Source organism: Phyllostomus hastatus, unplaced genomic scaffold, assembly GCF_019186645.2.
Source record: "Phyllostomus hastatus isolate PE091 unplaced genomic scaffold, TTU_PhHast_1.1 phas_scaffold_182, whole genome shotgun sequence".
NCBI classification, from domain to species: domain Eukaryota; kingdom Metazoa; phylum Chordata; class Mammalia; order Chiroptera; family Phyllostomidae; genus Phyllostomus; species Phyllostomus hastatus.
Genome location: NW_025334013.1, coordinates 31302065 through 31325941, shown reverse-complemented (window position 1 = coordinate 31325941; position 23877 = coordinate 31302065). Strand labels below are relative to the sequence as shown.

The 23877-nt window shown below is 37.3% G+C and overlaps 1 protein-coding gene across 4 annotated transcripts in view; it reads left to right on the top strand.

Annotated features, from left to right (window-relative positions):
* The window catches only part of LOC123832298 (phosphatidylinositol 3-kinase regulatory subunit gamma), a 114974-nt gene that overhangs the window by 58993 nt on the left and 32104 nt on the right, over positions 1-23877 (top strand). For all 4 annotated transcript variants that reach the window (XM_045859967.1, XM_045859966.1, XM_045859965.1 and 1 more), the window contains 2 exons: positions 13623-13731; positions 15955-16053. In XM_045859967.1, the coding sequence (XP_045715923.1) occupies positions 13649-13731; positions 15955-16053 (182 nt within the window). In that variant the 5' untranslated portion in view covers positions 13623-13648. The remainder of the gene's footprint in view (positions 1-13622; positions 13732-15954; positions 16054-23877) is intronic.

Here is a 23877-nt window from a genome sequence, read left to right as displayed (position 1 = left end):
GTACCTAGAAACAAAACTTAACAGAAGATGCACGTGACTTTTAATAGAGAAAATAATGAAATTTTATTGAAAGGCATTAGAGAAGATCTAAAAGTTGAGATACCTTATTAATGAATAGAAAGACACAGTATCATGAGCACATTAGTTTTTTACAAGTTAATTTATGAGTTTAGTATAATTCTATTAAAATGATCGGGGTATTTCACTTAACTTGACAAGCTCTGTCCAAAATTTATATAGAATAGCATATTGCCAAGAAAAATTGTAAGAATTTACTCTTCCATATAGCATGACTTATAAAGCCATACTAATTAACAATGTGGAATTGGGCACAGAAGAGACCAACAAGTGGAGCAGAATAAAGAAGCCAGAAACTGAACCCCTTCATATAAGGAAACTTAATATATGATAGTGAGAACTTTGCAGGTGAGTGAGGAAATTATGGACTGGCTAAACAGTAAGGTAATGCAATCAGGTAATTGGTTATCAATTTGGGAAATAATACAGTTCCTTTTCACACCATGTATAAGTTCCTAAGAATTAAAGATGTAAATATGAAAAACAAAACTTTTAGAAAAAATATGGAAGAATATTTTTATGTTATCAGGATAGGGAAAGTAAGGAAGGATTTCTTCAATAAAATTTGAAATTTGACTTATAAAGGAAAAGAGTGATAAATCTGTATAGATCAAAATAAAAAATGTACAGTTACTAAAAGAAAACATGAAAGGAAAAATACCATCTGGGAGAAGATGATTGCATAACATATAACTAAAAAGAATTGATACCCAGGTGTATAAGGAATATTTTATAAATCAATGATAATAATAAAAAGATAGCAAACTGGAAATTCATAGAAGAGGAAACACAAAAAACCCATAGACCTGAGAAAGTGTTCACTCTCAATAGTCATCATGGAAATGCAAATTGAAGCCTCATTTAAATATTTTACATTCACCATTTTGGTGAGGATGTGGAATTCTCATATACTGTTGTGGGGAGTAGCGTATCTACTGGAACCCCATTTTAGAGAATAATTTAACATTATCTGCTAAAGTATATACTCTAGGGAAACTTGAGAAGGTGAAAATGTTTATACTTGTCACAAGTACAAGAAAATTCATAGCAACATTATTTGTTAAAGCAAAAAACTGGAAACAATGCAGAAGCCCATCAACAATAGAATAAAGAAATTGTAGAATATTCATGTAATGGGAGAAAGCTGTGAAAATAACCACAGCTATATGTATCAATATAAATGATCCTTAAAACAATGCAGAGTGGAGTGCTATGAAATGATTCTTTCTATATAAGTCATAAAGAGACAAAAGTGTGTTCAGAAATGGAGCCTCTGGGGAAGAATAATAAAGGAATTTGAAAGGGGTGAAAAGTGGTGGCAGAGAAGGAAAAGTATGGCAAGGAGCCTAAAAAGGAGCATCCAGAACATGTAACTAAAAAGCATCAGAACTAGGTAGTTTTTCTGTCATATATGAAATTGTGGTGCTTGGGTTGAAAATAAGTCCTGAATTGAAACACAACATTCTCTACAGAGAGAATTGGCCTTTGTTTATATATGTTTAAATGTTTTCTTTACTATGACTTAAAAAGTTCTGATAAAAGTCTTTTAAATTAGAATTTTACAAGTACCTTTGTTGGCTACTTTTTCTTTTATTGAGCTGTAATTTAAATGCCTTCCTTTTTAAAAGTATGCAATTCAGTGGTTTTTAGTATATTCACAAAGTTGTACAGTTATCACCACCATCTAATTCTAGAACATTTTTTATCACTCTAAAAGAAACCCTCTAACCATTTACTGGTTACTGCCCATTCCCCTTCCCCCAGTCTGTGGTATCCACTAATCTAATTTCTGTCTCTGTGGATTTGTCTGTTGTGGACATTTTATATAAATGGAATGATATATAGCCTTTTGTGTTTGGCTTCTTTTATATAGCATAATGTTTTCAAGGTTCATTTGTATTGTATCAATACAGTAAATCCTCACTTCTGCAACTTAAAGCAAAATGCACAAAATTAATTTTACAATAGGCTAACTTATATACACAAGTGTTAAGTTCCTACAGCGTATTTCTGGTAAAAAAATAAATCACCGAACTTCTAATAAAGACCCAAAACACTTGTGATATTAAACATTGAAATAAATATGAGCTATACATACATTGAACCAAGATTAATAAAAGCAAGTAAGGTAATTATTTTGTATCCTGCTTATTTCAGTTCAAGGTTGCAGGTAGCTGGAGCTGATCCTGGCAGTTCACGGCTCAAGGCAGGAGCCAGCTCTGGATAGGACACCACTCTGTGGAAGGGTACACTTTCTCTCTTTCCCTTTCTCTTTCATTCTTAGACTGGGACAATTTAGACATGCCAGCTCACCTCACATGCACATTTTTGGGGTGTGGGAGGAAACCAGAGTATCTGGAGAAAACTCATACAGATACTGGGGAGAACGTGCAAACTCTACACTGGCAGTGGCCCTGGCTGGGAATTGATTTCTTGTTTCTCATCAGTGTTATAACAAAATGATGTTATTCAAGAACTTCACTTCATTTCTCTTTATGACTGAATATTCCACTTTATGGATATACCACATTTGTTAATCAATTCACCAGTTGATGGATATTTTGGGTTGTTTTCACTTTCTAGCTATTAGGAAGAATGCTGCTATGAACATTCATGTACAAAATTTTGCTGGATATATATTTGCAGTTCTATTGGAGGTATACTTAGGAGTGGAACTGCCAAGTCATGGTAATCCTTTTGAACTTTTTGAGTAACTGATAAAAAGCTTTCCGCAGTGGCTTCATGATTTTATATCCTTGCCAGCAATGTATGAAAGTTCCATTTTTTTCTGCATTCTCAGCAACTTTCATTATGTCTTTTTTATTATAGCCAGACTATTGGGTATGAAATGGTACCTGATTGTGGTTTTGATTTGCATTTCTCTAATGATTAGTGATATTGATAATTTTTTCAATGTACTTACTGGACTTTTGTATATCTTTGGTGACATGTCTGTTCAATATCTTATTTGCTGTGGGGTTATTGTACATAGAATTGGTTTTTAAATTTCATTTTTGGATTGTTCATTGCTAGTGTATAGAAATTCAATTGATTTTTGTATATTGATCTTGTTTCTGCAATCTTGCTGAGCTTGTTTATTAGCTCTAATAGTTTTTTGCATGTGTGTAGTCCTTATAGTTTTCTATTTTCAAGTAGAGATGGAGATAGTTTTAATCCTTCCTTTCTAATATGGATGCCTTTTTAAAAAAATTTTACTTCCCTAATTGTGCTGGTGAGAATCTCCAATATAGTGTTGAGTAGAAGTGGCAATAGAAAACATCCTTATATTAATTGTGATCTTAGGGGAAAATATTCAGTCTTTCACTATTAAGAATAATGTTAGCTGTGGTTTTCTAGATGTCCTTGATCAGGTTAGGGAAAGTCCCTTCTATTCCTAGTTTGTTGAGTGTTTTTATCATGAAAGGGTGTTTGATTTTGTCAGATGTTTTTTCTTGCATCTATTTTGATGATTAAACCTTTATTCTATTAATATGGCATATTACACTGATTGGTTTTTGTTGAACCAACCTTGCATTCCTAGAATAAAGCTCACTTGGTTATGATGTATAATCTTTTTTAAGTGTTACTGGAGTACACTTGCTACTATTTGTTGAGGATTTTTGTGTCTTTGTTCCTAAGGGATATTGATCTGTAGTTTTCATTGTGTTGTCTTCTGGTATTGGTATCAGGGTAATACTGGCCTTACACAATGAGTTGAAAAGTTCTCCTTCCTCTGTTTTGCTACTTCCACCATTCCAAACATCTAACTTTAGTATTCTTCTGTTTTGTTATTTACTTTAAAACATATTATTGCTTTTTTTTTATCAATACCCAGAAATACACTGTGGTCTTCATAATTGCATTTAGCTTATTAGTTGGGAATATAACTTATGGTACCCAGTAAAGTTATTTATTTATTCATTCATTCATTCATTTATTTATTTAAAAGTTGTTTTTTATTGTTATTCAAGCACAATTGTCTCCACTTTTCCTCCACTACCCTTCCCCGCCCCACCCACCCCCCTACCTCCCACCCTCAATCCTATCCTTCTTTGGCTTTGTCCATGGGTCCTTTGTACATGTTCCTTGACCTCAGTAAAGTTTCAATGACTTTTTTTTTCACCTTTTGGTATTATTTATTTCTTCTAAGAAAGATACAATACACACTCCCTTTGCCCATTTTTCCAGTATATTTATATAATTGTTTCTTAAATTAACTTTTAATATTTACACTATTTTATCATGTAAATAGTGTTCACAGATAAACCATAAGTATATGATTATATCTTTTCTTATATAATATTTTAGAATTGATTATTGCTTTAGTTTTAAAAATTTCACCTGATTTTTTAAGTGTACTTAGGACAGATTATCCTCTACCTTGACAGAACTACAAAACTTGTCTCAGTTTGGTTTAACCTCAGATAATCTATCTTTTTTTCCTTTCCCTCCAGTTAATGAAAGGAAAACTTTGTTGAGGCCCCAGCATTGCAGGGTTTGGGCAGAAGGCCTCCTGGTGGGCCTGAGGAGGTGGATGGGGGGCCTTATTTAATCTCGGGGCACAGGTTGTTGGTATGGCTGCACTTCTTACAGCAGTTGACAATGCAGGGGTGCAGGTGGGTGTAACACTTGTGGCAGATCATCTTGTCAGAGTTGTACTTATGGGCAAGCTGGTAGAGGGAGGACCCAATGATGCCACCCTGCAGGTGAAGCACCAAGTGCAGGGTGGACTCTTTCTGAATATTGTTGTCTGAGTGATTGCAGCCATTCTGCAGCTGTTTGCCCACAAAAATCAGGTGCTGCCCTCCTTGTCTGGGATTTCAACTTTGACTGTCTCAGTGGTGTCACTGGATTCAACCTTGAGGGTTATGGTCTTGCCAGTCAGGGGCTTCGTGATGGTCTTGCCATTCGGGGGCTTTACAAAGAACTGCATCTCTGCGTCTGCTGAGGAGACTGCTCTGCTGCCTCATTGAAAAGGATAATCTATCATTTTTATTTATTTTTTCTTTCAACATATCCCCTAAGTCACCCTTCATTCTCTTGCCAGAATCCCTACTATTGTTTTCAGCTGTCATCCTGGTACTTCCAGTCATCATTATCCTGGGGGTTGCCTTTGTTTCTCTCCTGGGTTGGTTTCCATTTTCCTGAATCCACCATTTCTTTCCTAAGTTTATTTCTTCATTTTGGTAGAAGCATCCTTTAGGAGCTTCCTAAGAAAGTATGTCAAGAGTTAAGTTGTTTGAGACTTTGTATGACTAAAGAGGTCAGTTTTACTTTCATATGTACATAATTAATAATTCGATAGGATATATAATTTTAGTTTGAAAAGTCATTTTCCCTCAGAATTTGAAGGTTTTTCTCCAGTATCCTCAGTTTCTAGTGTTGCTGTTGAAGAATCTAAAGATATTTCTGGCCTCAGTCCTTTGTGACCTGTCTTTTCTCCCCCTTGTGATGGGGTTTAGGACCGCCTCTCTATCTTTGATGTGAAATTCCACGTAGATGTGCCTTGATGTGGGTCTTTTTCATTCATTGTGTGGCATACTCTGGGCACTTTCACTCTGGAAATATATGTCTTTCATTCCTGAAGATTTTTATTTATGTATTTTAAAGATTTTATTTATTTATTTATTTTTAGAGGTGGGGGGAGGGAGGCAGAAAGAAAGGAAGAGAAACATCAGTGTGCAACAGAGACATCAATCAGTTGCCTTTTGCATGCCCCCAGCCAGGGACCTGGGGCTCAACTCCTGCACCTGCCCTGACCAGGAATCCAAAATGGTGACCTTTCAGTTTGCAGACGCCCAACCCACTGAGCCACACCAGTCAGGACTTACTTTTACTTATTTTAAATGGTTTTTCCCCCTGTTTTCTGGAGCTTCTCTTAGTTCAATATTAGATCTTATGAGTTTATTCTCAAAATTTCTTGTTTTCCAGTATGTACTCTTTTCCCTTCTGGGAGATTTCCTCAAATTTATCTACCAGTTTGTCAATTGATTTTTCTTTTTAAAAAACCTTATTATAATTTTAATATATAAGGGATCTTATTTTTTAATGTTACTTTATTATAGATCTTCTTTGTGTTTCATAGATACAATATTTCCTTTCATATTTTGAGGATATTATACTTTTTAAAAAAAATCTTCACCCTAGGGCATATTTTTTTCCGGTGCTTTTAGAGAGAGAGAGAAAGGGGGGGAGAGAAAGAGAGAAACATTGCTGTAAGAGAGCAACATCAGTTGGCTGCCTCTCACACATGCCCTGACCTGGGATTACACCCACAACTTGGGTATGTATCCTGACTGGGAATTGAACTAACAATTTTTCTTTTTCTTTAAGTATATTTTATTGACTATGCTATTACAGTTGTCCCATTTGTTTCTACTCTTTATTCCCTTCTGCCCTACACCCCACTCCCAGAAGCATTCTTCCCCTTATTTCATGTCCATAGGTCATACATATAAGTTCTTTGACTTCTCCATTTCCTGTACTAGTCTTAACATCCCCCTGTCTATTTTGTACCTACCATTTATGCTTCCTATTCCCTGTACCCTTCATCCCTATCCTCTCCTCTCCCCCTTCCCACTGATAACCCTCCATGTGATCTCTCTTTTTGTGAATCTGTTCCCATTCTAGTTATTTGTTTAGTTTATTTTTGTTTTGTTTTTTAGGTTCGGTTGTTGATAGTTGTGTTTGTTGCCATTTTACTGTTCATATTTTTTATCTTCTTTTTCTTAGATAAGTCCCTTTAACATTTCATATAAGTGATGATGAACTCCTTTACCTTGACTTTATCTGGGAAGCACTTTATCTGCCCTTCCATTCTAAATGAAAGCTTTGCTGGATAGAGCAATCTTGGATGTAGGTCCTTGCCTTTAATGACTTTGAATACTTCTTTCCAGCTCCTTGCCTGCAAGGTTTCTTTTGAGAAATCAGCTGATAGTCATATGGGAACTCCATTGTAGTTAACTCTCCTTTTCTCTCGCTGCTCTTAAGATTCTCTCCTTATTTTTAACCTTGGATAATGTAATTATGATGTGCCTTGGTGTGTGCTTCCTTGGGTCCAACTGTTTTGGGACTCTCTGAGCTTCCTGGACTTCCTGGAAGTCTATTTCCTTTGCCAGATTGGGGAAGTTCTCCTTTATTATGTTTTCAGGTAAGTTTTCAATTTCTTGGTTTTCCTCTTCTCCTTCTGGCACCCCTATGATTTGGATGTTGGAATATTTAAAGTTGTCCTGGAGGTTCCTAAGCCTCTCCTCATTTTTTTGAATTCTTGTTTCTTCATTCTGTTATAGTTGAATGTTTATTTCTTCCTTCTGTTCCAAACCGTTGATTTGAGTCCTGGTTTCCTTCCCTTCACTGTTGGTTCCCTGTATGTTTTCTTATTTTCACTTTGCATAGCCTTCACTTTTTCCTCTATTTTGCAACTATACTCAACCACTTCTGTAAGCATCCCAATTACCAACGTTTTGAGCTCTGCATCTGATAGATTGCCTATCTCTTGATCACTTAGTTCTGTTTTTTGCGTTTTGATATATTTTTTCTTTTGAGCCATATTTGTCTTGGCTCAAACCATTGCCCAATACAAGGTCTTTAAGATTTAGATCTGTTCTCTTCTATAATTTTATAATTTTAGCTCTTACATATAGGACTTTGGTGCATTTTTAAAATATTTTATTTATTTATTTTAGAGAGGGGAAGGGAGGGAGAAAAAGAGGGAAAGAAATATCAGTGTGTGGTTGCCTGTTGCATGCCTCCCACTGGGGACCTGGCCCACAACCCAGACATGTACCCTGACTGGGAATTGAACTGGTGACTCTTTGGTTTGCAGGCTGGCACTCAGTCCACCAAGCCACACCAGCCAGGGTGGACTTTGTGCATTTTGAGTCAATTTTTGTATACAGCATGAGATAGGGATCCAACTACATTTTTTTTTTGCATGTGTATATTTAGTTGTGCTACAACCATTTGTTATAAAAACTAGTTTTTCACAAGTTTTTCACAATTGAATTGCTTGACATCTATGTTGAAAATCATTTGACAGTAAAGAGTTTCTGTTTTGAAGCACATATTCACATTGTTCTCCTTTTCCCCTCAATATTTTCTCTAACATTTTTTGTTAATTAAAATTTTTTGAAACAGTCTCAAACTGACAGAAAAGTTGCAAGTACAGTAACAATAACTTGATTTTCTCGAACCATTGAGAGTAAGTTGCCAACATAATGACCACCTTTGTGTTGTCACAAACAAGAACATTCTCCTATAACCTCAGTACAACCATTAGAATTGGAAAATTAACATTGATGCATTACTGTCATCTCATTCTTGGATTTAGGTTTTATCCATTGTACCAATGTCCTTTATAATAAGAATTTAGTCTAGAGTAACATGTTGCATTTAATTGTCATGATTTTGTAGTCTTCTTTAATCTGGAACAGTTCCTCAGTCTTTCTTGACTTTTATGACTTTGACATTTTGTAAGATTACAGGCCAGTTATTTTGTAGAATGTCTGTCAGTTGTGGTTTGTCTGATGTTTCCTCATGATTAGACTCAGTTTATGCATATTTGGCAGGATTGTCACAGGAGTGATGTTGTGTCCTTCTCAGTGCATCCTGTTGGAGGGCCCATGAATTTCGTCATTACTGGTGGTATTAACCTTGATTACTTGATTAAGGTGGTGTTTGCCAGGCTTCTCCACTGTTATATTAGTCTTTCTAATTGTTTTATTATATTTTTCCCATTACCATTTATCCCCCCATACCCTCTTCCATGACTGCCCTTTTTAATTTTTTGATAAATAAGTATTTTGTGGGAAGGCCTTCTGAGGTTATATAATTAATCATCCATCTTTCAGTTTTTTCATTTATTTATATCTACATGAGCACATAGATTCCTATTATTTAAAATATTTTATATCCCCTTACTACCATTATTAGTATTAATGCTTCAGTTGTTCCAGATTTGGTAGTGGAGACTGTTCAAGCTGGATTCTTTATTTTTTTGTTGTGGCCCCTCATTCTTTGAGCAGTTGCTTACTTTTTGGCATGATGCTCCAGATTATTTGGTACTTGCTCTACTCCAGCCCTGGAATCAGCCATTTCTCCAAAGAGCTCTGGCGCCTTTTAATGGAGAATGGCATTGGAAAACAAGATCTGAGTGCCTATTGGGTGTGCATATTAGAGTGTTGTCGATACCTGGACCTCTCAAGGGACAGAGCTCTGGAACAGTTGTATTCCCTATAAATTTACACATTTCCATCTATCAAATCCATGAGTTCACATCAATAGCTGCAATTCTAGTCCAAACCAAGAGTTCATTCTAGTTTTTCACCTTTCTGTATTTGTAACTTTTCTTTTTTAGATTGTGAGAAACCTGGCTTCTATTATCTTTAGTGGTTTTACTTAACTGATCCATTTTTTTATGTACCCAATCTCATAGCTATTGTTGCATTCCCTCTGCCACCTCCTATCCCCCATCTAAGTAGAAACTCTTACCCTTCTCTGGTTTTGCCCCACTATGTCGGGATGCATACCTCCATGGGCTCTGTCCTTACTGTCTTGGTCTGTAATACTGTGCCACCTGGGCCCTGTGCCACCGCTCTTCTTACTTCACTCAGCTTCATCATCATCCCATGCCAGGCTGTCCCTGTGAGGATCCCCTCCTCACCCTGATCAAGCTCTGAGATCCTGTACTGTGTTTCTGCCCTCCTGCATGGACATAACCTCCCTCAGCTGCTTCAGGCTCAGACACCAATTATTGGCCATTATGACCAGCCCCACTTGATGGCTTTTGGACTGAATTATTTGTGAAGGGAAGCCGCATTGTCTTGTTTAAAAAGATTTTATTTATTTATTTTTAGAGAGAGGGAAAGGGAGGGAGAAAGAGAGGGAGTGAAGCATTGATGTGAAAGAGAATCATCAATCGGTTACATACATGCCCCATACATGCCCCAACCAGGACAGAACCTGCAACCTAGGCATGTTCCCTGACTGAGAATTGAACTGGTGTCTCTCTGCTTTGTGGGATGATGCCCAGCCAACTGAGCCATACCAGTCAGGGCCACATTGTCTTTTGAGAGATGATTAAGTTTTTTCAGACATCTGTTTCAAATTATAAGTTAGTGCTCTGTAAGAAGAGAAAAGAAGTTCTCATTCAGATGGTGGCATAGGTAAATGTGGTACTTGCACCTCCTACAACCACATCAGACTTACAACTAAATTACAGAACAACCATCATTCACAACTGCCTGAAATCTAGCTGAACAGAAGTCCTGTAACTAAAGATACAAAGAAGAAGCCCCATCAAGGCTGACAGGAGGGACATAGGCATGGAATGGGCTTGCCCTGTGCCCACGTGTGGTGGTTAAAAATTGAGAAGGGTGTCTCAGCTTTGGAGAGCCCCACTAAGGAGCAAGGGATCTCAGACCCTCCCAGGCTGTCAGTGTTGGGAAGAGAAGTCCCCATACTTTTGGTTGTAAAGACCAGAAGGAATTGTGGCTGAGTGAGACAGTGGGCTCCTGGAGTCCCAGGTGTTCCTCTTAAAGGGCCCATGTACAGACTTATTCGAACTCAACTTGCTCTGAGCTCCAGCACTGGGGCAGCAGCTGAAAAGGCACCAGGGAAAAATGGGGAGGAACTGAAGTGTCTGGCTTCAGGACTAGGGCTGGAGGGGCAGCTTTCTCTCAGACAGAAATGCTGGTAGAGCAGGTTGGTGCCATATCTGAGTCTTTTGAGTCTCCATGAACATGGCTAACACTGTTAGCTGCCTCCCCCAATGATTCCCTGAGACCCCACCTCACTCAACTTTTGGGCCCACCCAAACTATTCCCAGTGGCTTTTCAAACAAAGGGCCTTTCCTGGGTCATGCTTTGGACTTCCCTAAAATCTTTCAAGTAAGCAATATTTAGCCTGTGCCTATCCAGTACCTCTTGCTAAGTGGCACCAGACCTGGCAATAGCAGCAGCCAGCCTCAGTTTACAACTTGGCATCCTCTCCTGGGTACCTCCAAGACCAGCACAAATAGCAGCCATCCGCAGATTGCTCTATAGCTCATTCCAGGTGGCCCTGGGCAGGGCATAGGCAATGGCTGACCTTGTACCCCACAGGAGGCCCAAAACACAGTGCACCTGGTCGACAGCTTTAGCCCATGCTGGATTACAACCTGATCACCTCCACCAGTGATAGGAGGGGCAGACTTGGTGGGCATCAAAGCCCCAGTGAAGCTAGTACTGCTCTATGGGGTCAGGCCCTGAATAAGCAGCTCCTTTATTGTATTCGCAGCCAGCCCTCAGAGCTGATTGGCCCTGGGCGGGGGGCAGTCCTTCCATGTAATGTGCCAACACTAATCAAGGCTCAAGTACAATGAGACAGTGCACTCAGCTCACACAGGGCACACTTGGAGCTCCCAGCTCAGGTAACTGGGGAGGTGTGCTACTGGGACCTACAGGACACCTGCTATATAAGGCTACTCTACCAAGTCTGGGCAATGTAGCAACTTTCCCTAATACATAGAAACAAACACAGAGAAGCAGCAAAAATGAGGAGAAAAAGAAACAGATCCCAGATGAAAGAACAGGAGAAATCTACAGAAAAAGAACTAAATGAAATGGAGACAATTTATCAGTTACAGCGTTCAAAACAATGGTTATAAGGATGCTCACTAAGTTCCTTGAGTGAGAACTTCAACAGAATAAAAAAGGGCTTGGAAACTATAAAAAATAACCAGTCAGTAATGAAGGATACAATAACTGAAATAAATAATTTACAGGAAATCAACACTGGAGTAGATAAAGCAGATAATCAGATTAGTAATTTGGAATATGAGGAAACAGGAAACAACCAGTAAAGAAAAAGAATAAAAAAGTGAAGATGGTATAAGAAGCCCCTGGGACAACTTCAAGCATACCAACATTCACATCATTGGGCTGCAGGAAGGAGAAAAGAGTGAACAAGAAATTGAAAACCTGTTTCCAAAAATAATGACAAAACTTCCCTAACCTGGTAAGGAAACAGACATACAAATCCAAGAAGTGCAGAGTCCCAAACAAGATGAACTCAAAGAGGCCCACACTGAGACACATTATAATTAAAGAGCAAAAGGTTAAAGACAATCTTAAAAACAGCAAGAGCAAGGCAGTTAGTTACCTATAAGGGAGCTCCCCTAAGACTGTTGGCTCATTTATCAACAGAAATTTTTCAAGCCAGGAGGGATTGGCAGGAAATATTCAAAGTGATGAAAAGTAAGGATCTACAGCCAAGATTACTCTACCCAGCAAAGCTATCATTTAAAACTCAAAGAACAGATAAAGAGCTTTCCAGATAAGAAGTTAAAGGAGTCCATCACCACCAAACAGTATATTACATGAAATGTTAAAGGGTCGATAAGAAGAAGAAGGAGAGAAGGGGGGAGGAGGGGAATAAAAAAATATCAACAATAATATGGCAGTAACTACATATCTATCAACAGTTACTTTAAATGCAAATGGATTAATTGCTCCAATCAAAAGACGTATGGTGGCTGAATGGATAATAAAACAAGACCTTTACATATGCTGTCTGCAGGAGACTCACTTCAGATTAAAAGACACACAGACTGAAAGTATTGGGATGGAAAAAAGATATTTAAGGAAAAATGGAAACAAAACAAAACAAAAAAGCTTGGGTAGCAGTACTTAAACCAGACAAAATAAACTTTAAAACAAAGACTATAACAAGAGACAGAGAAGGACCTATCAACTCCACTTCTGGGTATTTATCCCAAGAAACCCAAAACACTAAATCAAAAAGACATATACATCCTTAATTGTCCATCAGTAGATGAGTGGTTAAAAAAGTGGTGCATAAATATAATGGAATGTGACTCAGCCATAAAAAAGAATGAAATCTCGCCATTTGCGGCAACATGGATAGACCTAGAGGGGGTATTGTGCTGTGTGAAATAAGTCAGGCAGAGAAAGACAAATGTCAGATGATTTCACTTATATGTAAAATCTAAAAAACAAATGAATGAGCAGAACAGAAACAGACTTAGATACAGAGAACATTTTGATTGCCAAATGGGAGATGGGTTGGGGAGATGGGTGGAAAAGGTGAAGGGATTTAGAAGTACAAATTGGTCGTTACAGAATAGTTATGGGGATGTAAAGTACAGCATAGGGAGTATAGTCAATAATGTTCAATAACTATGGATGGTGTCAAATTGGTACTAGATTTATCAGGGTGATCATAAGTTATATCAATGTCTAATTATGGGGTTGTACACCTGAACTAATCTATTATGTCAACTGTGTTTTTAAAATGAAAAGTAAGTTAAAAAGTAAGGGAAAAAAACCAAATAGTTGGAAAATTTCACTTTTCAGGCAATTGTTGGTATAGTTCTAAAAGGATTTTTTTGGCTAATATTTAAAATTTAACATAACACAGTTTCATTTATAATTAGAGTCTCAGTGTATTAATACATTGGTTAATGTTAATACAATTGGTTCCTGACTGAGGGAATTAGAAAACAAATGATAATTTCATTTACAAAATAATACACATTTTTCTTCCAGCTCTTCCACCAAAGCCACCTAAGCCAATGACTTCAGCTGTTACAAATGGAATGAAGGATAGTTCTGTTTCTCTTCAGGATGCGGAATGGTACTGGGGGGACATTTCAAGGTAACTAGAATGCTATTCTAATGGAATGCAGGTTTTAAAAAGTCATTTTTGAGAATTAGTGGTTAAAATGAAACATTGTAATGTCCCATTAGTTGTTATGTAAAGATTACCATTTAAGAGATTGTATAAGAACATCTCAGAAGTTTCTAAATGTTTTTCTTCCCACAAAAAAAGTGACAATCTTTGAATTATGAGTGTGATTTTACTTTTAATTCTATGTTGAGGATAGATTTCTGGATAAATTATACATACACTTAAGATATAGTTGTACATGTTTTAGGATAAAAGATACCTGTAGGTACTTAATTTTCCTTACCTTTTGTTTCTAAGGCACTGGTTCCACAATCTTGACATGTGCAAGAATCAATTGGGGTGGGATCCAGGAATCTGCATTTAACGACCACCCCAAGTGATTTTGATGCACTCTTCACACACCTCATTTGGGAAACAGAACTCTAGGACAGATTTGCTCTTTTGGTAAAATGTGGTTTTGGAAAATTTTGAATCTAGAGAAAGAATCTACACACTCAAATATGGAGGTTGGCAAAAGTAGGTTTACAGTTGCATTGACATCCTTTTGAGTTAATAAAGCTATTGTAATAATCATAACCTGCATATCTTTTCCCATATGAACAACTGTAAAACCACTTTTACTTACCCTTGTATATATTTTAAATTTGAATATTCTATTTTCTTGTTTTTAAAAAGCACTATACATTTCTGCCAAGTCAAGTTTCAGGCTGATGCTCTATTTCTCAATACGCTTGTTCTTCTCTTTCTCTTTTCTATTCTCTCCCATTACTAAAGTGGCACTCATTTTTTTCTTTTTTTTATCATTTGAACCATTTTTAAATGTATAATTTAGTGGCATAAAGTGCATTTAAATGTTGTTCAGTTATTACCACCATCCACCTCTGGAACTGTTTCATTTCCCCCAAGTGAAACTCTGTACCCATTAATAATACACTAACTCACCTTTCCTCTTACTTTCTCCTTAGGCCCTCCCTGGCAATCACCATCCTACTTTCTGTTTTTATAAATTTGACTGCTCTAGATACCTCATATAGCATACAATATTTATTTATTTGTGACTGGCTTAGCATAATGTCTTTAGGGTTCATCCATGTCATAGCATGTGTCAGAATTTCTTTAATTTTTAAATCTGAATAATATTCCATTTTTATATATTTATTTATTCATCTGGACATTTGGCTTTGATGCATGTTTGGATTGATTCCAGCTTTTGGCTGGTGAATAATGCTGCTATGAACTTTGGTGTATACATGTTCAAGATCCTTTTTTCATTTCTTTTGGCATATACCCAGACATGGAATTTCTGGGTCACATGCTAATTCTATATTTAATTTTTTGAGGAAGACAATATATTTTATATTATCAGAAAATTTTTATTTTACCATTGTATAATAAAAGGTTCTCTTATATTTAAAAGCTATTTCAGAGCCCTGGCTGGTGTAGCTCAGTGGATTGAGTGCGGGCTGGGAACCAAAGTGTCCCAGGTTCGATTCCCAGCCAGGGTACATGCTTGGGTTGCAGGCCATAACCCCCAGCAACTGCACATTGATGTTTCTCTCTCTTTCTCTCTCTCTCTCTCTCTCTCTCTCTCTCTCTCTCTCCCCCTTCCCTCTCTAAAAATAAATAAATAAAATCTTAAAAAAAAAACTATTTCAATTTTTAAGACCCTGTGGTTCTATAATTCAGGGGTCTTTTATGCCTTGCCATTTTCTTTGAGTGTTCTAGTGTTGTTCCTTAAAGTCCCAAACCAGCTCTGTAGAGGAATTTATCAGTATAAATTCATATTGGAGGATATTATATTGAAAGATTGTGAATTTAGTGAATCCCGCCCCCATCAAACACAGCTGCCACTGTTGCTTTACTATAACCTTCTTTCTAAACAGCTGCTGGTTTTTCCTGAAACTCTGCAAGTTCAGACTTGCCAAAGGAATCCCTAAAGGCTTAATGAAAACACTATCCCCTATAGACAGTTGAAATCTGGAAAAGTTTAAGATGCAACCAGCCCTTCCTTAGATTGCGTTAACACCGAAAATCAAAACAGAATGAACATCTCTGGGGGGGGAACTAAATGACCTCTGAAGGCCCTGTGATTCTATAACCTTAAACATACCCAACTCCCAATAAGCCTTAGTAATAATAAGAAAACAAATGACACTTACTTTTTTTTTTACTTTTTAAATAATTCTTCAGGGAGGAGGTAAATGACAAATTACGGGACATGCCAGATGGTACCTTCTTGGTCAGAGATGCCTCAACAAAAATGCAGGGAGATTATACTCTGACTTTGCGGTGAGTATTATTTAGCATTTTGGTTAGTGTTCTACTAGCATTATTTATTTCTGGGTATATAAAAATTTCTGTATTTTATTTACATCTTTATATATACCTTTATCATGTTTTTATTTAATCTAGATACATAATTTTAGTTGTTTAACTTTTTCTATACATTAAATATTTAAATGTTTTATAAAATAACGACAATTTTTATTTTTATGTAGCAATAAAGTAAAAAAGCTAAAACCCCTAGTAAGGAAATAAGATGTATGCTGTTGACCGTATGAGTGAAGCAGAAACCATATGCACAGCCTAAAGTTATTAACAATATGTTGAGAATCCACCCCTATAGTAACTCTATCATTTTCTTTAATGATAGAGATAGTAACTCTATCATTTTCTTCAAAGAGTTAAAACTCAACCTTATTTAGGTTGATGATGATAGGTAGAAGATAAAGCAATTCTTAGTCTTTATCGTGCTGTCCATGTGGGCCTATTAGAATCTCATTGGTGGTGGTGTTTCACTTTGTATATTTACGAAGATGGTACATACATTTTAAAAGATTAGGAAAATTGCTTTAGATATTTCTTCAATTAATTTTAACAATTAAAATAGTCTAATTACAATAAGGTCATTTTTTAAAATAAGAATAACAACAGCAACAATAACAACTTCCTTGTACTAAGCATTTTACATGTAATATTTATTTCTCACAACGACCTTATGTGGTATAGGTATTAATATTTCTATTTTATAAATGAGGCAACTGAAGCTCAGCCTGGTTAAGAAACTTGTCCAAAGACACATAGCTAGTAAGTGACAGAGGATGAGTTCAAAGGCAGATTTATCTGGCTTCTTGCTACCTTTTTATCCTGGTATCTTTAAGGAAAGCAATCCTGCCTTGGCTGGTGTGGGTCAGTGGATTCAGTGCCGGCCTGCAAACCAAAGGGTCGCCAGTTTGATTCCTCGTCAGGGAATATGCCTGGGTTGCGGGCCAGGTCCGTGGTAGGGGTGCGTGAGAGGCAGCCACACATTGATGTTTCTTTCCCTCTCTTTCTCCCTCTCTTCCCCTCTAAAAACAAAAGAAATAAATAAAATCTTTTTAAAAAAAGAGAGAAGTAATCCTGTATTTCATGCTAGAAATTTGAAGTCACTGTATTAGTTTCGGGTAAAGGCATTAAGAAGTTAATACTTTAGGACTTCAGTTGTGCTGAGGAATAATCAGTGTTTTACAATTGATTCATTCAACATAGATTTTTTCCACCCTAGTCAGACTTCTGTCTTACCATTCTACAGGGACTGGTAAACCAGTGGCCACTGCTCTCTTCTTACCTTACCTGACCTGTTAGCAGCAGTAGTCATACTCTTCTGATTTTCTTCATAGTTTTAGGCCACTCCTTTATTCAATATCTAAAAGTTAATTGTTCCCCAGTTCATATTTGGGCCTTTTCTTCTCTGAATTCATTCTCCCACAGTGAAGCTTGTGCTGGTCCCATGGTGTCTTTTTTTTGTTTGTTTTTTTTTAAGATTGTATTTATTATTTTTAGAGAGAGGGGAAGAGAGAGAGAAAGAGAAGGAGAGAAACGTTGATGTGCAAGAGATACATTGATCGAGTTGACTCTTGCACTCCTCCAACTGGGGATTTGGCCTGCAACCCAGGCATGTGCCCTGACTAGCAATGGAACCAGTGACTCTTCCGTTCACAGGCTGGCTGGCACTCAATCCACTGAGCCACAGCCAAGTCAGTGTCCTGTGGTTTTAATATACAATTATGTGGTGATGATTCATAAACCTTATCTCTAGCTCTGACCTTCAGAACTTCAGATGCATATGCCCAGTTGCCTGCTTGCTTTTGCCACTACATAACTAGGGGTTATACTAATATTAACATGGCCAATGCAAAGTTTTTAATTCAAACCCAACTCCCCCTACCCAAACTGTTTCTCTTCAAGACTACTTTTTTAAGAAATAGAACCACTATCTCTACAGTTACTCGAGCCTCAAGTCTTTTTCCCTCTCTTTCTCTAACCCTCACATTCAGTTCATCATTAAACAAGTCTTGCCAACTCTGCCCCCAAATTTATGTTCATAATCTCTTCACATTTCTCTGCCATCTAAATCTAAGCTACCATCATCTTGCTTTGTCTTTTCAGTCACCTCCTAGCAGGGCTCCTAGCATCTTAAAATATCTAATCTTTCCTACCCCTGTTGACCATTTTCTGCATAGCAGCCAGAGTAATAATTTTAAGATATGAATCTGAGTTCTCCTTTGCTGCAACTCTCTCTGCTGCAACTAAGGTAAAGAATTTAGATTTTATTCTAACTTACAACACTCTATTTAACCTGGTCTTGGTCTCCTTCTCACACCTCCTTTCCTGTCATTCTCTCTCTCTATCCATTACATTCAACTGCACTAGCCTTTCTGTGTCTCAAGACAAGTGAGGTTTATTCCTGCCTTAGAACTTTTGCAGTAGCTGTTCTGTCTGCTCTTTGCAATAACTGTTCTTTCTGATCTTTGCATAATTGGTTCCTTATTTTCATTCAGATCTCTATATACATTCCACGTCTTCAGATCTTCCCTAATCACTCAATCCAAAGTAGCCAACCAAGGATGTATATTGCCTCAATTTACTCTATGTGCTGCTCACTGTTTTCACCTTCTCTTCCAACTTGTTTATCTCACCCCCCACAAAAATTTAAGTTCTCTTAAGACTGGGGACTTTGTTCAATCATAGCTGTATCCCCAGAGTCTAGATTAGTGTGTGACAATGGATAGGCATTAGATAACAGATGCCTAATAAATAGTTACTAAGTGAATGGATGTCCTAATTTATCTGCAAAATGGCTTTAATCCTACACTAAAGTACTCTTTTATAATAGCTAGATTCCTAATTACAACCAACTAAAAGCAACAATTTTTATATCTTTGGGATAAGGAAAAGAGCCTGCATAATTATGTAATTTATCTAAAGTTTTAGTGCTTTTCAGGGAAAAAGGCCAGTGAGGGGCCCCACTGAAAGCTTTCTAGTCTAGGGCTGCTGTGTTAGAGAACTACAACTGGAAGGAATCTTTACTCTTACCTGGTTCATCTGGTTTCTCTAGATACAAGAATTCTCTGAGTAGTACTTTCCAGAAAGGGCCATTATTGAGTTTCCATGTGATCTTTTAGTCATAGGAAGCTAGCAAGTTCCTTTTCAGGCAGACCATTTTATTGTTTAGAGGATCATCTTTCTGCTGGATATTGTGCTAGGGCTGGGGTTATAAACATAAATAAATGAATTTCCCTTAAGAGTTCATAATCCAGGTGTGTAATGGTGGAATAGGAGGGGTGTATTTATACCATATCTTAATGTAGTGTGCTAAGTGTTATATTAGAGTTCTGTCTCCATTCTCCTTTTCCCAGCCCCTGGTAACCATTGTTCTATTTTCTATCTCTAAATTTGACTATTTTAGTTACTTAATATAAGTAGAATCATATAATATTTCTCCTTTTGTTTCTGGCTTATTTAATATAGAATAATATCTTTAAGTTTCATACACGTTGTAGCATATGTTAGAATTTCCTACCTTTTTAAGGCTGAATAATATTTTGTTGTATTATATATTATATTTTGTTTATTGGTTGATTGGTTGGCATTGGCTAGAATGTTTTAAAATTTTCATGTGTCTAGCACAAGGTCTGATGTGTAATAGGTACTTAGTGAATATTCAGAGGAAGAATAAATAAGAGAAAGAAAAAGAATTTTTCTCAGAGGAAGTGACCATTGAGCTGGGCCTTGATAGATTTTGCTAGGCAGAAAAGTGCTGGTCTTAATTTAATTTAGTAAATACTCATAGCTCAGTACTAGTTACTCTGCAGAAAAGCTAACAGTGGGTTAAAACTTTTGTTTCAAGGAAGGCAGACTAGTGAGGGTAAAGGGAATAAAAAATGCTTTGAATTAAACTAAAGTAACAGAAGTACAAACAATGTGCTTTGAGAGCTTAAAAGAGGGCAAGAGATAGCTTGTTAAGAGGATATAAAAAGCTGTTCACCATGGAAGAAATTGCATTTGCAATGTATTTTGAACAGGGGATAGGTTTGGATATGTGGAAAGTTGTGGGGAGCATTTGCAGGATTAGGTAACAATAGGAAAAAGATATAGAGGTGAGAAACGATAGAGTCCTGTTCAGTGAGATGCAGTTCCATTTGGTTAGTGGGTAGAATTTATAAAGAGGAAAAAGTGATGGGGGGGATAGAAGGGTAGAAGGTTGGAAAAGGATCATGTTGAAGAGGGCCTTGAATTATAAAACTTGGAGTTTGTATTTAATGGAGTTTGGAGTTTAATGGAGCTTGAATTTGGAGTTGTAGATAGGCAGGGGGAACCATTACCATTTTTTCAGCAGGGAAGTTATATGCACAGGCTATATTTGAATAGAAAGAATAAAAGAAGATAGATAACTAACTAGTAGAGTTAGAAGACTATTAAGAATTGAGGGGTAATGGTGATCCAGAAGAGGATTTATTCTTTAATCACTTAATTTTTAATGAGTGCCCACAGTGTTAATAGGCACTGCTTCAGGAAAAGGAAATGATGAAAAGCCAAACATGGTCTCTTGTCTATAGTGTTCATGTTCAGGGGTGGGGGAAGGTGTCAGGGTAGGAGGTCCTTGGCTGGGTGGCTCGATTGGAGTGTCGTCCTGTGCACCAGAAAGTTGTAGGTTCATTCCCGATCCCCAGACAGGGCACATACCTGGGTTGTGGGTTCAATCCCTGGCGGGGTGCTTACAGGAGGCAACCTATCAGTGTTTCTCTCTCACATCGATGTTTCTCTCTCTCCCTTCCTTTCTCTCTAAAAATCAATTCAAACAATTTTTTTTAAAAAGAGGTAACTTCACAGTTATAGAGTGTTATATAGAGAATAAAAAGGGCTATATAATAGAGAATATGAAGAAAGGGAATTTAAGATAGTTTTGAGAAGACCTCTATGAGGATATGACCTCTGAAAACATAAGGATTAGAAAGATCCAGCCAGAAAAGTGTTCTAGGGAGAGGGAACAGAAAATGCAAAGACACTGATTTTGGGAGGATTTGGTGAATCATTGACTACAAAGACCACTGTGGCTGGCATACAGTGTGAACCACAGAGTGGTAGGATATGAAGTTGAAAGTGGGAAGAAGCCAGCTACAGAGAGCCTAATGAGCCATGGGAAGGAATTTGAATTTTATTTCTAAGTATAAAAAAAATTAATAATGGCTTTTAATGAAGGGAATGACATGATTGAAACACTGAAGACACTATGCTAGGGTGGTGGCTCTAAGAAAGGAGCCAAGTCAAAGTAAGGTAGTGGAGAGCTAAGAGCAATAGGGATTTGATAATAGAATATGTATGAGGTTGAGAGGGAGTTGAAGGTGGTTTGAACCTGCTGGGCTTAGAATGAATGTGCCATTTATAGAAATAGGAAGCACTGTCAGGAACAGTATTTTATTGGGGAAGTGGGAAAGATGTTGATTTTAGCTGCTCCAGAACTTTTAGGTAAAAGTGTATGTAGACTAGATCCAGAAATAGAGGTTTGGTGCCTACAAGAGAATATATGGCCAGAAAAAGATTCAGTGTCACCTACATAGAATATATGGGGGAAGAGGGTAGAGACTGGAGGCAGATTCTTTTAAGGAATAACTGTGTTTAGCAGCAGGAAGGAAGCAGTTAAAGAGCATTCTAAGAGTTTGAGAGGAAAGAATGTTACAGAAGTCATGGGAAGATGAAATATTAAGAAGGATGTGGGGGGCAGCAAGAAGGAAGGAAGAATAGAAATTTCACTGCAAAGAAACAGCCTGGGCTAGAGGGATGGGGCAGAGTCTCAATTTGGTGAGTCATTGGTGACCCTCAAAGGAGAGCAGCGGAGAGTAAAATCAGACTGGAGAGAGTAAGTGATCAAGTAGAGGTTTTTTAAGTCAATAACTGCTGTTAAAATCAGTACATAGTATTCATTGTAGAAAATCTGGATGGTTAACAGATCTTTAGGACTCTGCTTTATGCCAGGCATGGGCCAGATGCTGGGATATAAGAAGGAGTGTCATGGTTCTTCATTTCAAGATTATGTAAGGGAGAAAGACATACAATTAGAAATTCACTATTCTCCAGTTTCTTCATATCTTCACTTCCTTCCCTACTTAAGAGTCCATGGTCCATTGTTAAAATAACCCTTGTGAATGTGTCCTCAGCAAACTTGTTTTTCTCTCCCTCCATTTTAGTCACCTTACTATATTCCAACACTTGGCAAATTCAACTCTGTCTATACCCGCCTATACCTGGACAGTCGAATTTGAAGAAAAATACACCATGCTGACTGCTCTTGAAAATGGAAAAGGTGGTGTTCTTGCTACTTGTCATCTACTAGCCCCAATAAGCAGAGACAGGGATTGAATCTTTATGGGTGCTTTATTCAGATGGCTGGTGATCTGAGAAGACGGTGGATTTGTACCCTAAGAAACCATCTTAAACCCCATTTTAAACCAACCCTTTTTATAAGAAGAAAAGTGTAGGTAATGGGTTTGAAATTCAGGGGAAAAGTTAATCAGATAAAAGCTGCAGCATTCTTTTTTCTGTGCTGTGGGTGGTGGGCATCTCTCCCTGGAGCACAATGGCTCAGATACCATCCTGATTGCTTGCAGTCCTCCTGAGGCACAAAGGTGGAACTGCTTGTAGTCTCCTGGAGTCAGGGTGGGTCACACCTTCAGTTTCTGAAACAATAGCTTTTCACATGCATTGATTACTAGGCTTATTAACTGTTACCTGAAACTAAAAATTTTCCAACATTTGAGTCTCCCATCAGTCTCACGTTTAAATTTGTGACTACTAATCTAAGCAGGACTTTAGTATTGCTTAGATGAATTTCTGCATCTCCCCAGTCCATTTGTTTTCCCACTTTCCTAAATGACAATTTCACATATTCTTTTCTCTTCAAATCAACAACACATCTTCCCCTTTTACCTACAGCAGTTGCTGAGAAATGAAAAAGCTGTCCGAAGAGATCTAACTCCCTTACGCTACTATTGCCAAGTCATCAACAGATTTGCACTTGAATGTGAAGGTTGCCTTTCTCTTATTCCAGCGGGAGACTGACTGTTCCTGTTCAGGATCTCCCTCTTGCGACTGGATCCTGACTCTATCTAATTTATTCAAGGACACTGCCTTGGGAATTATCTTGTCTTTTTTTTGGATCAACAGTTTTTGTCTCTCTACTGAGTCATCATTAGCATATAAATATGCTCTACTCTCCCATTTAAGAATAGTAAATAAAGAAAATTCCCTTGACCCTATTTCTCTGTCTAGCTATTTCCCTATTTTTCTGTTCTTATTTACAGCAGTATTATTCAAGATAGTTGTCCAAGGAATTTCTTTTTCCTTTCATTCTTTCATCCATTCCAGTCAGGCTTCCACCTTAGCATTCCACTGAAACCATTTTGTCAAGATCACTTAGTGATCTCTCCTTTGTCCACCCCAAGTCATTTACCCAGTTGACCATTTTCTCTGTTGAAGTGCTTAAAGTTTTTTTTCTTAAAACTCTTAGTTCTCCTATTCATTAATTGCTCTCTCTTGGTTTCCTTTGCTGGTTCTTCTTCATTTCCCTGACCAGCAAACATTGGTGAACCCTAGGGCCTAGACCTTGGACCTCTTCTCTTGTTTAGCTGTGTTTATCTTCAGATAACATCTATAGAGTGACTGTTTTTATATCTCTAGCTCAGACCTTCTTCTGAATTTCAGATTCTTCCAGTAGGCTGCTGGACCAGTCATCTGCTCTTGGATGTTCACTAGACATCTCTTGCCTAACCTAAAGGCAAAATGTTTTTTCCTGTT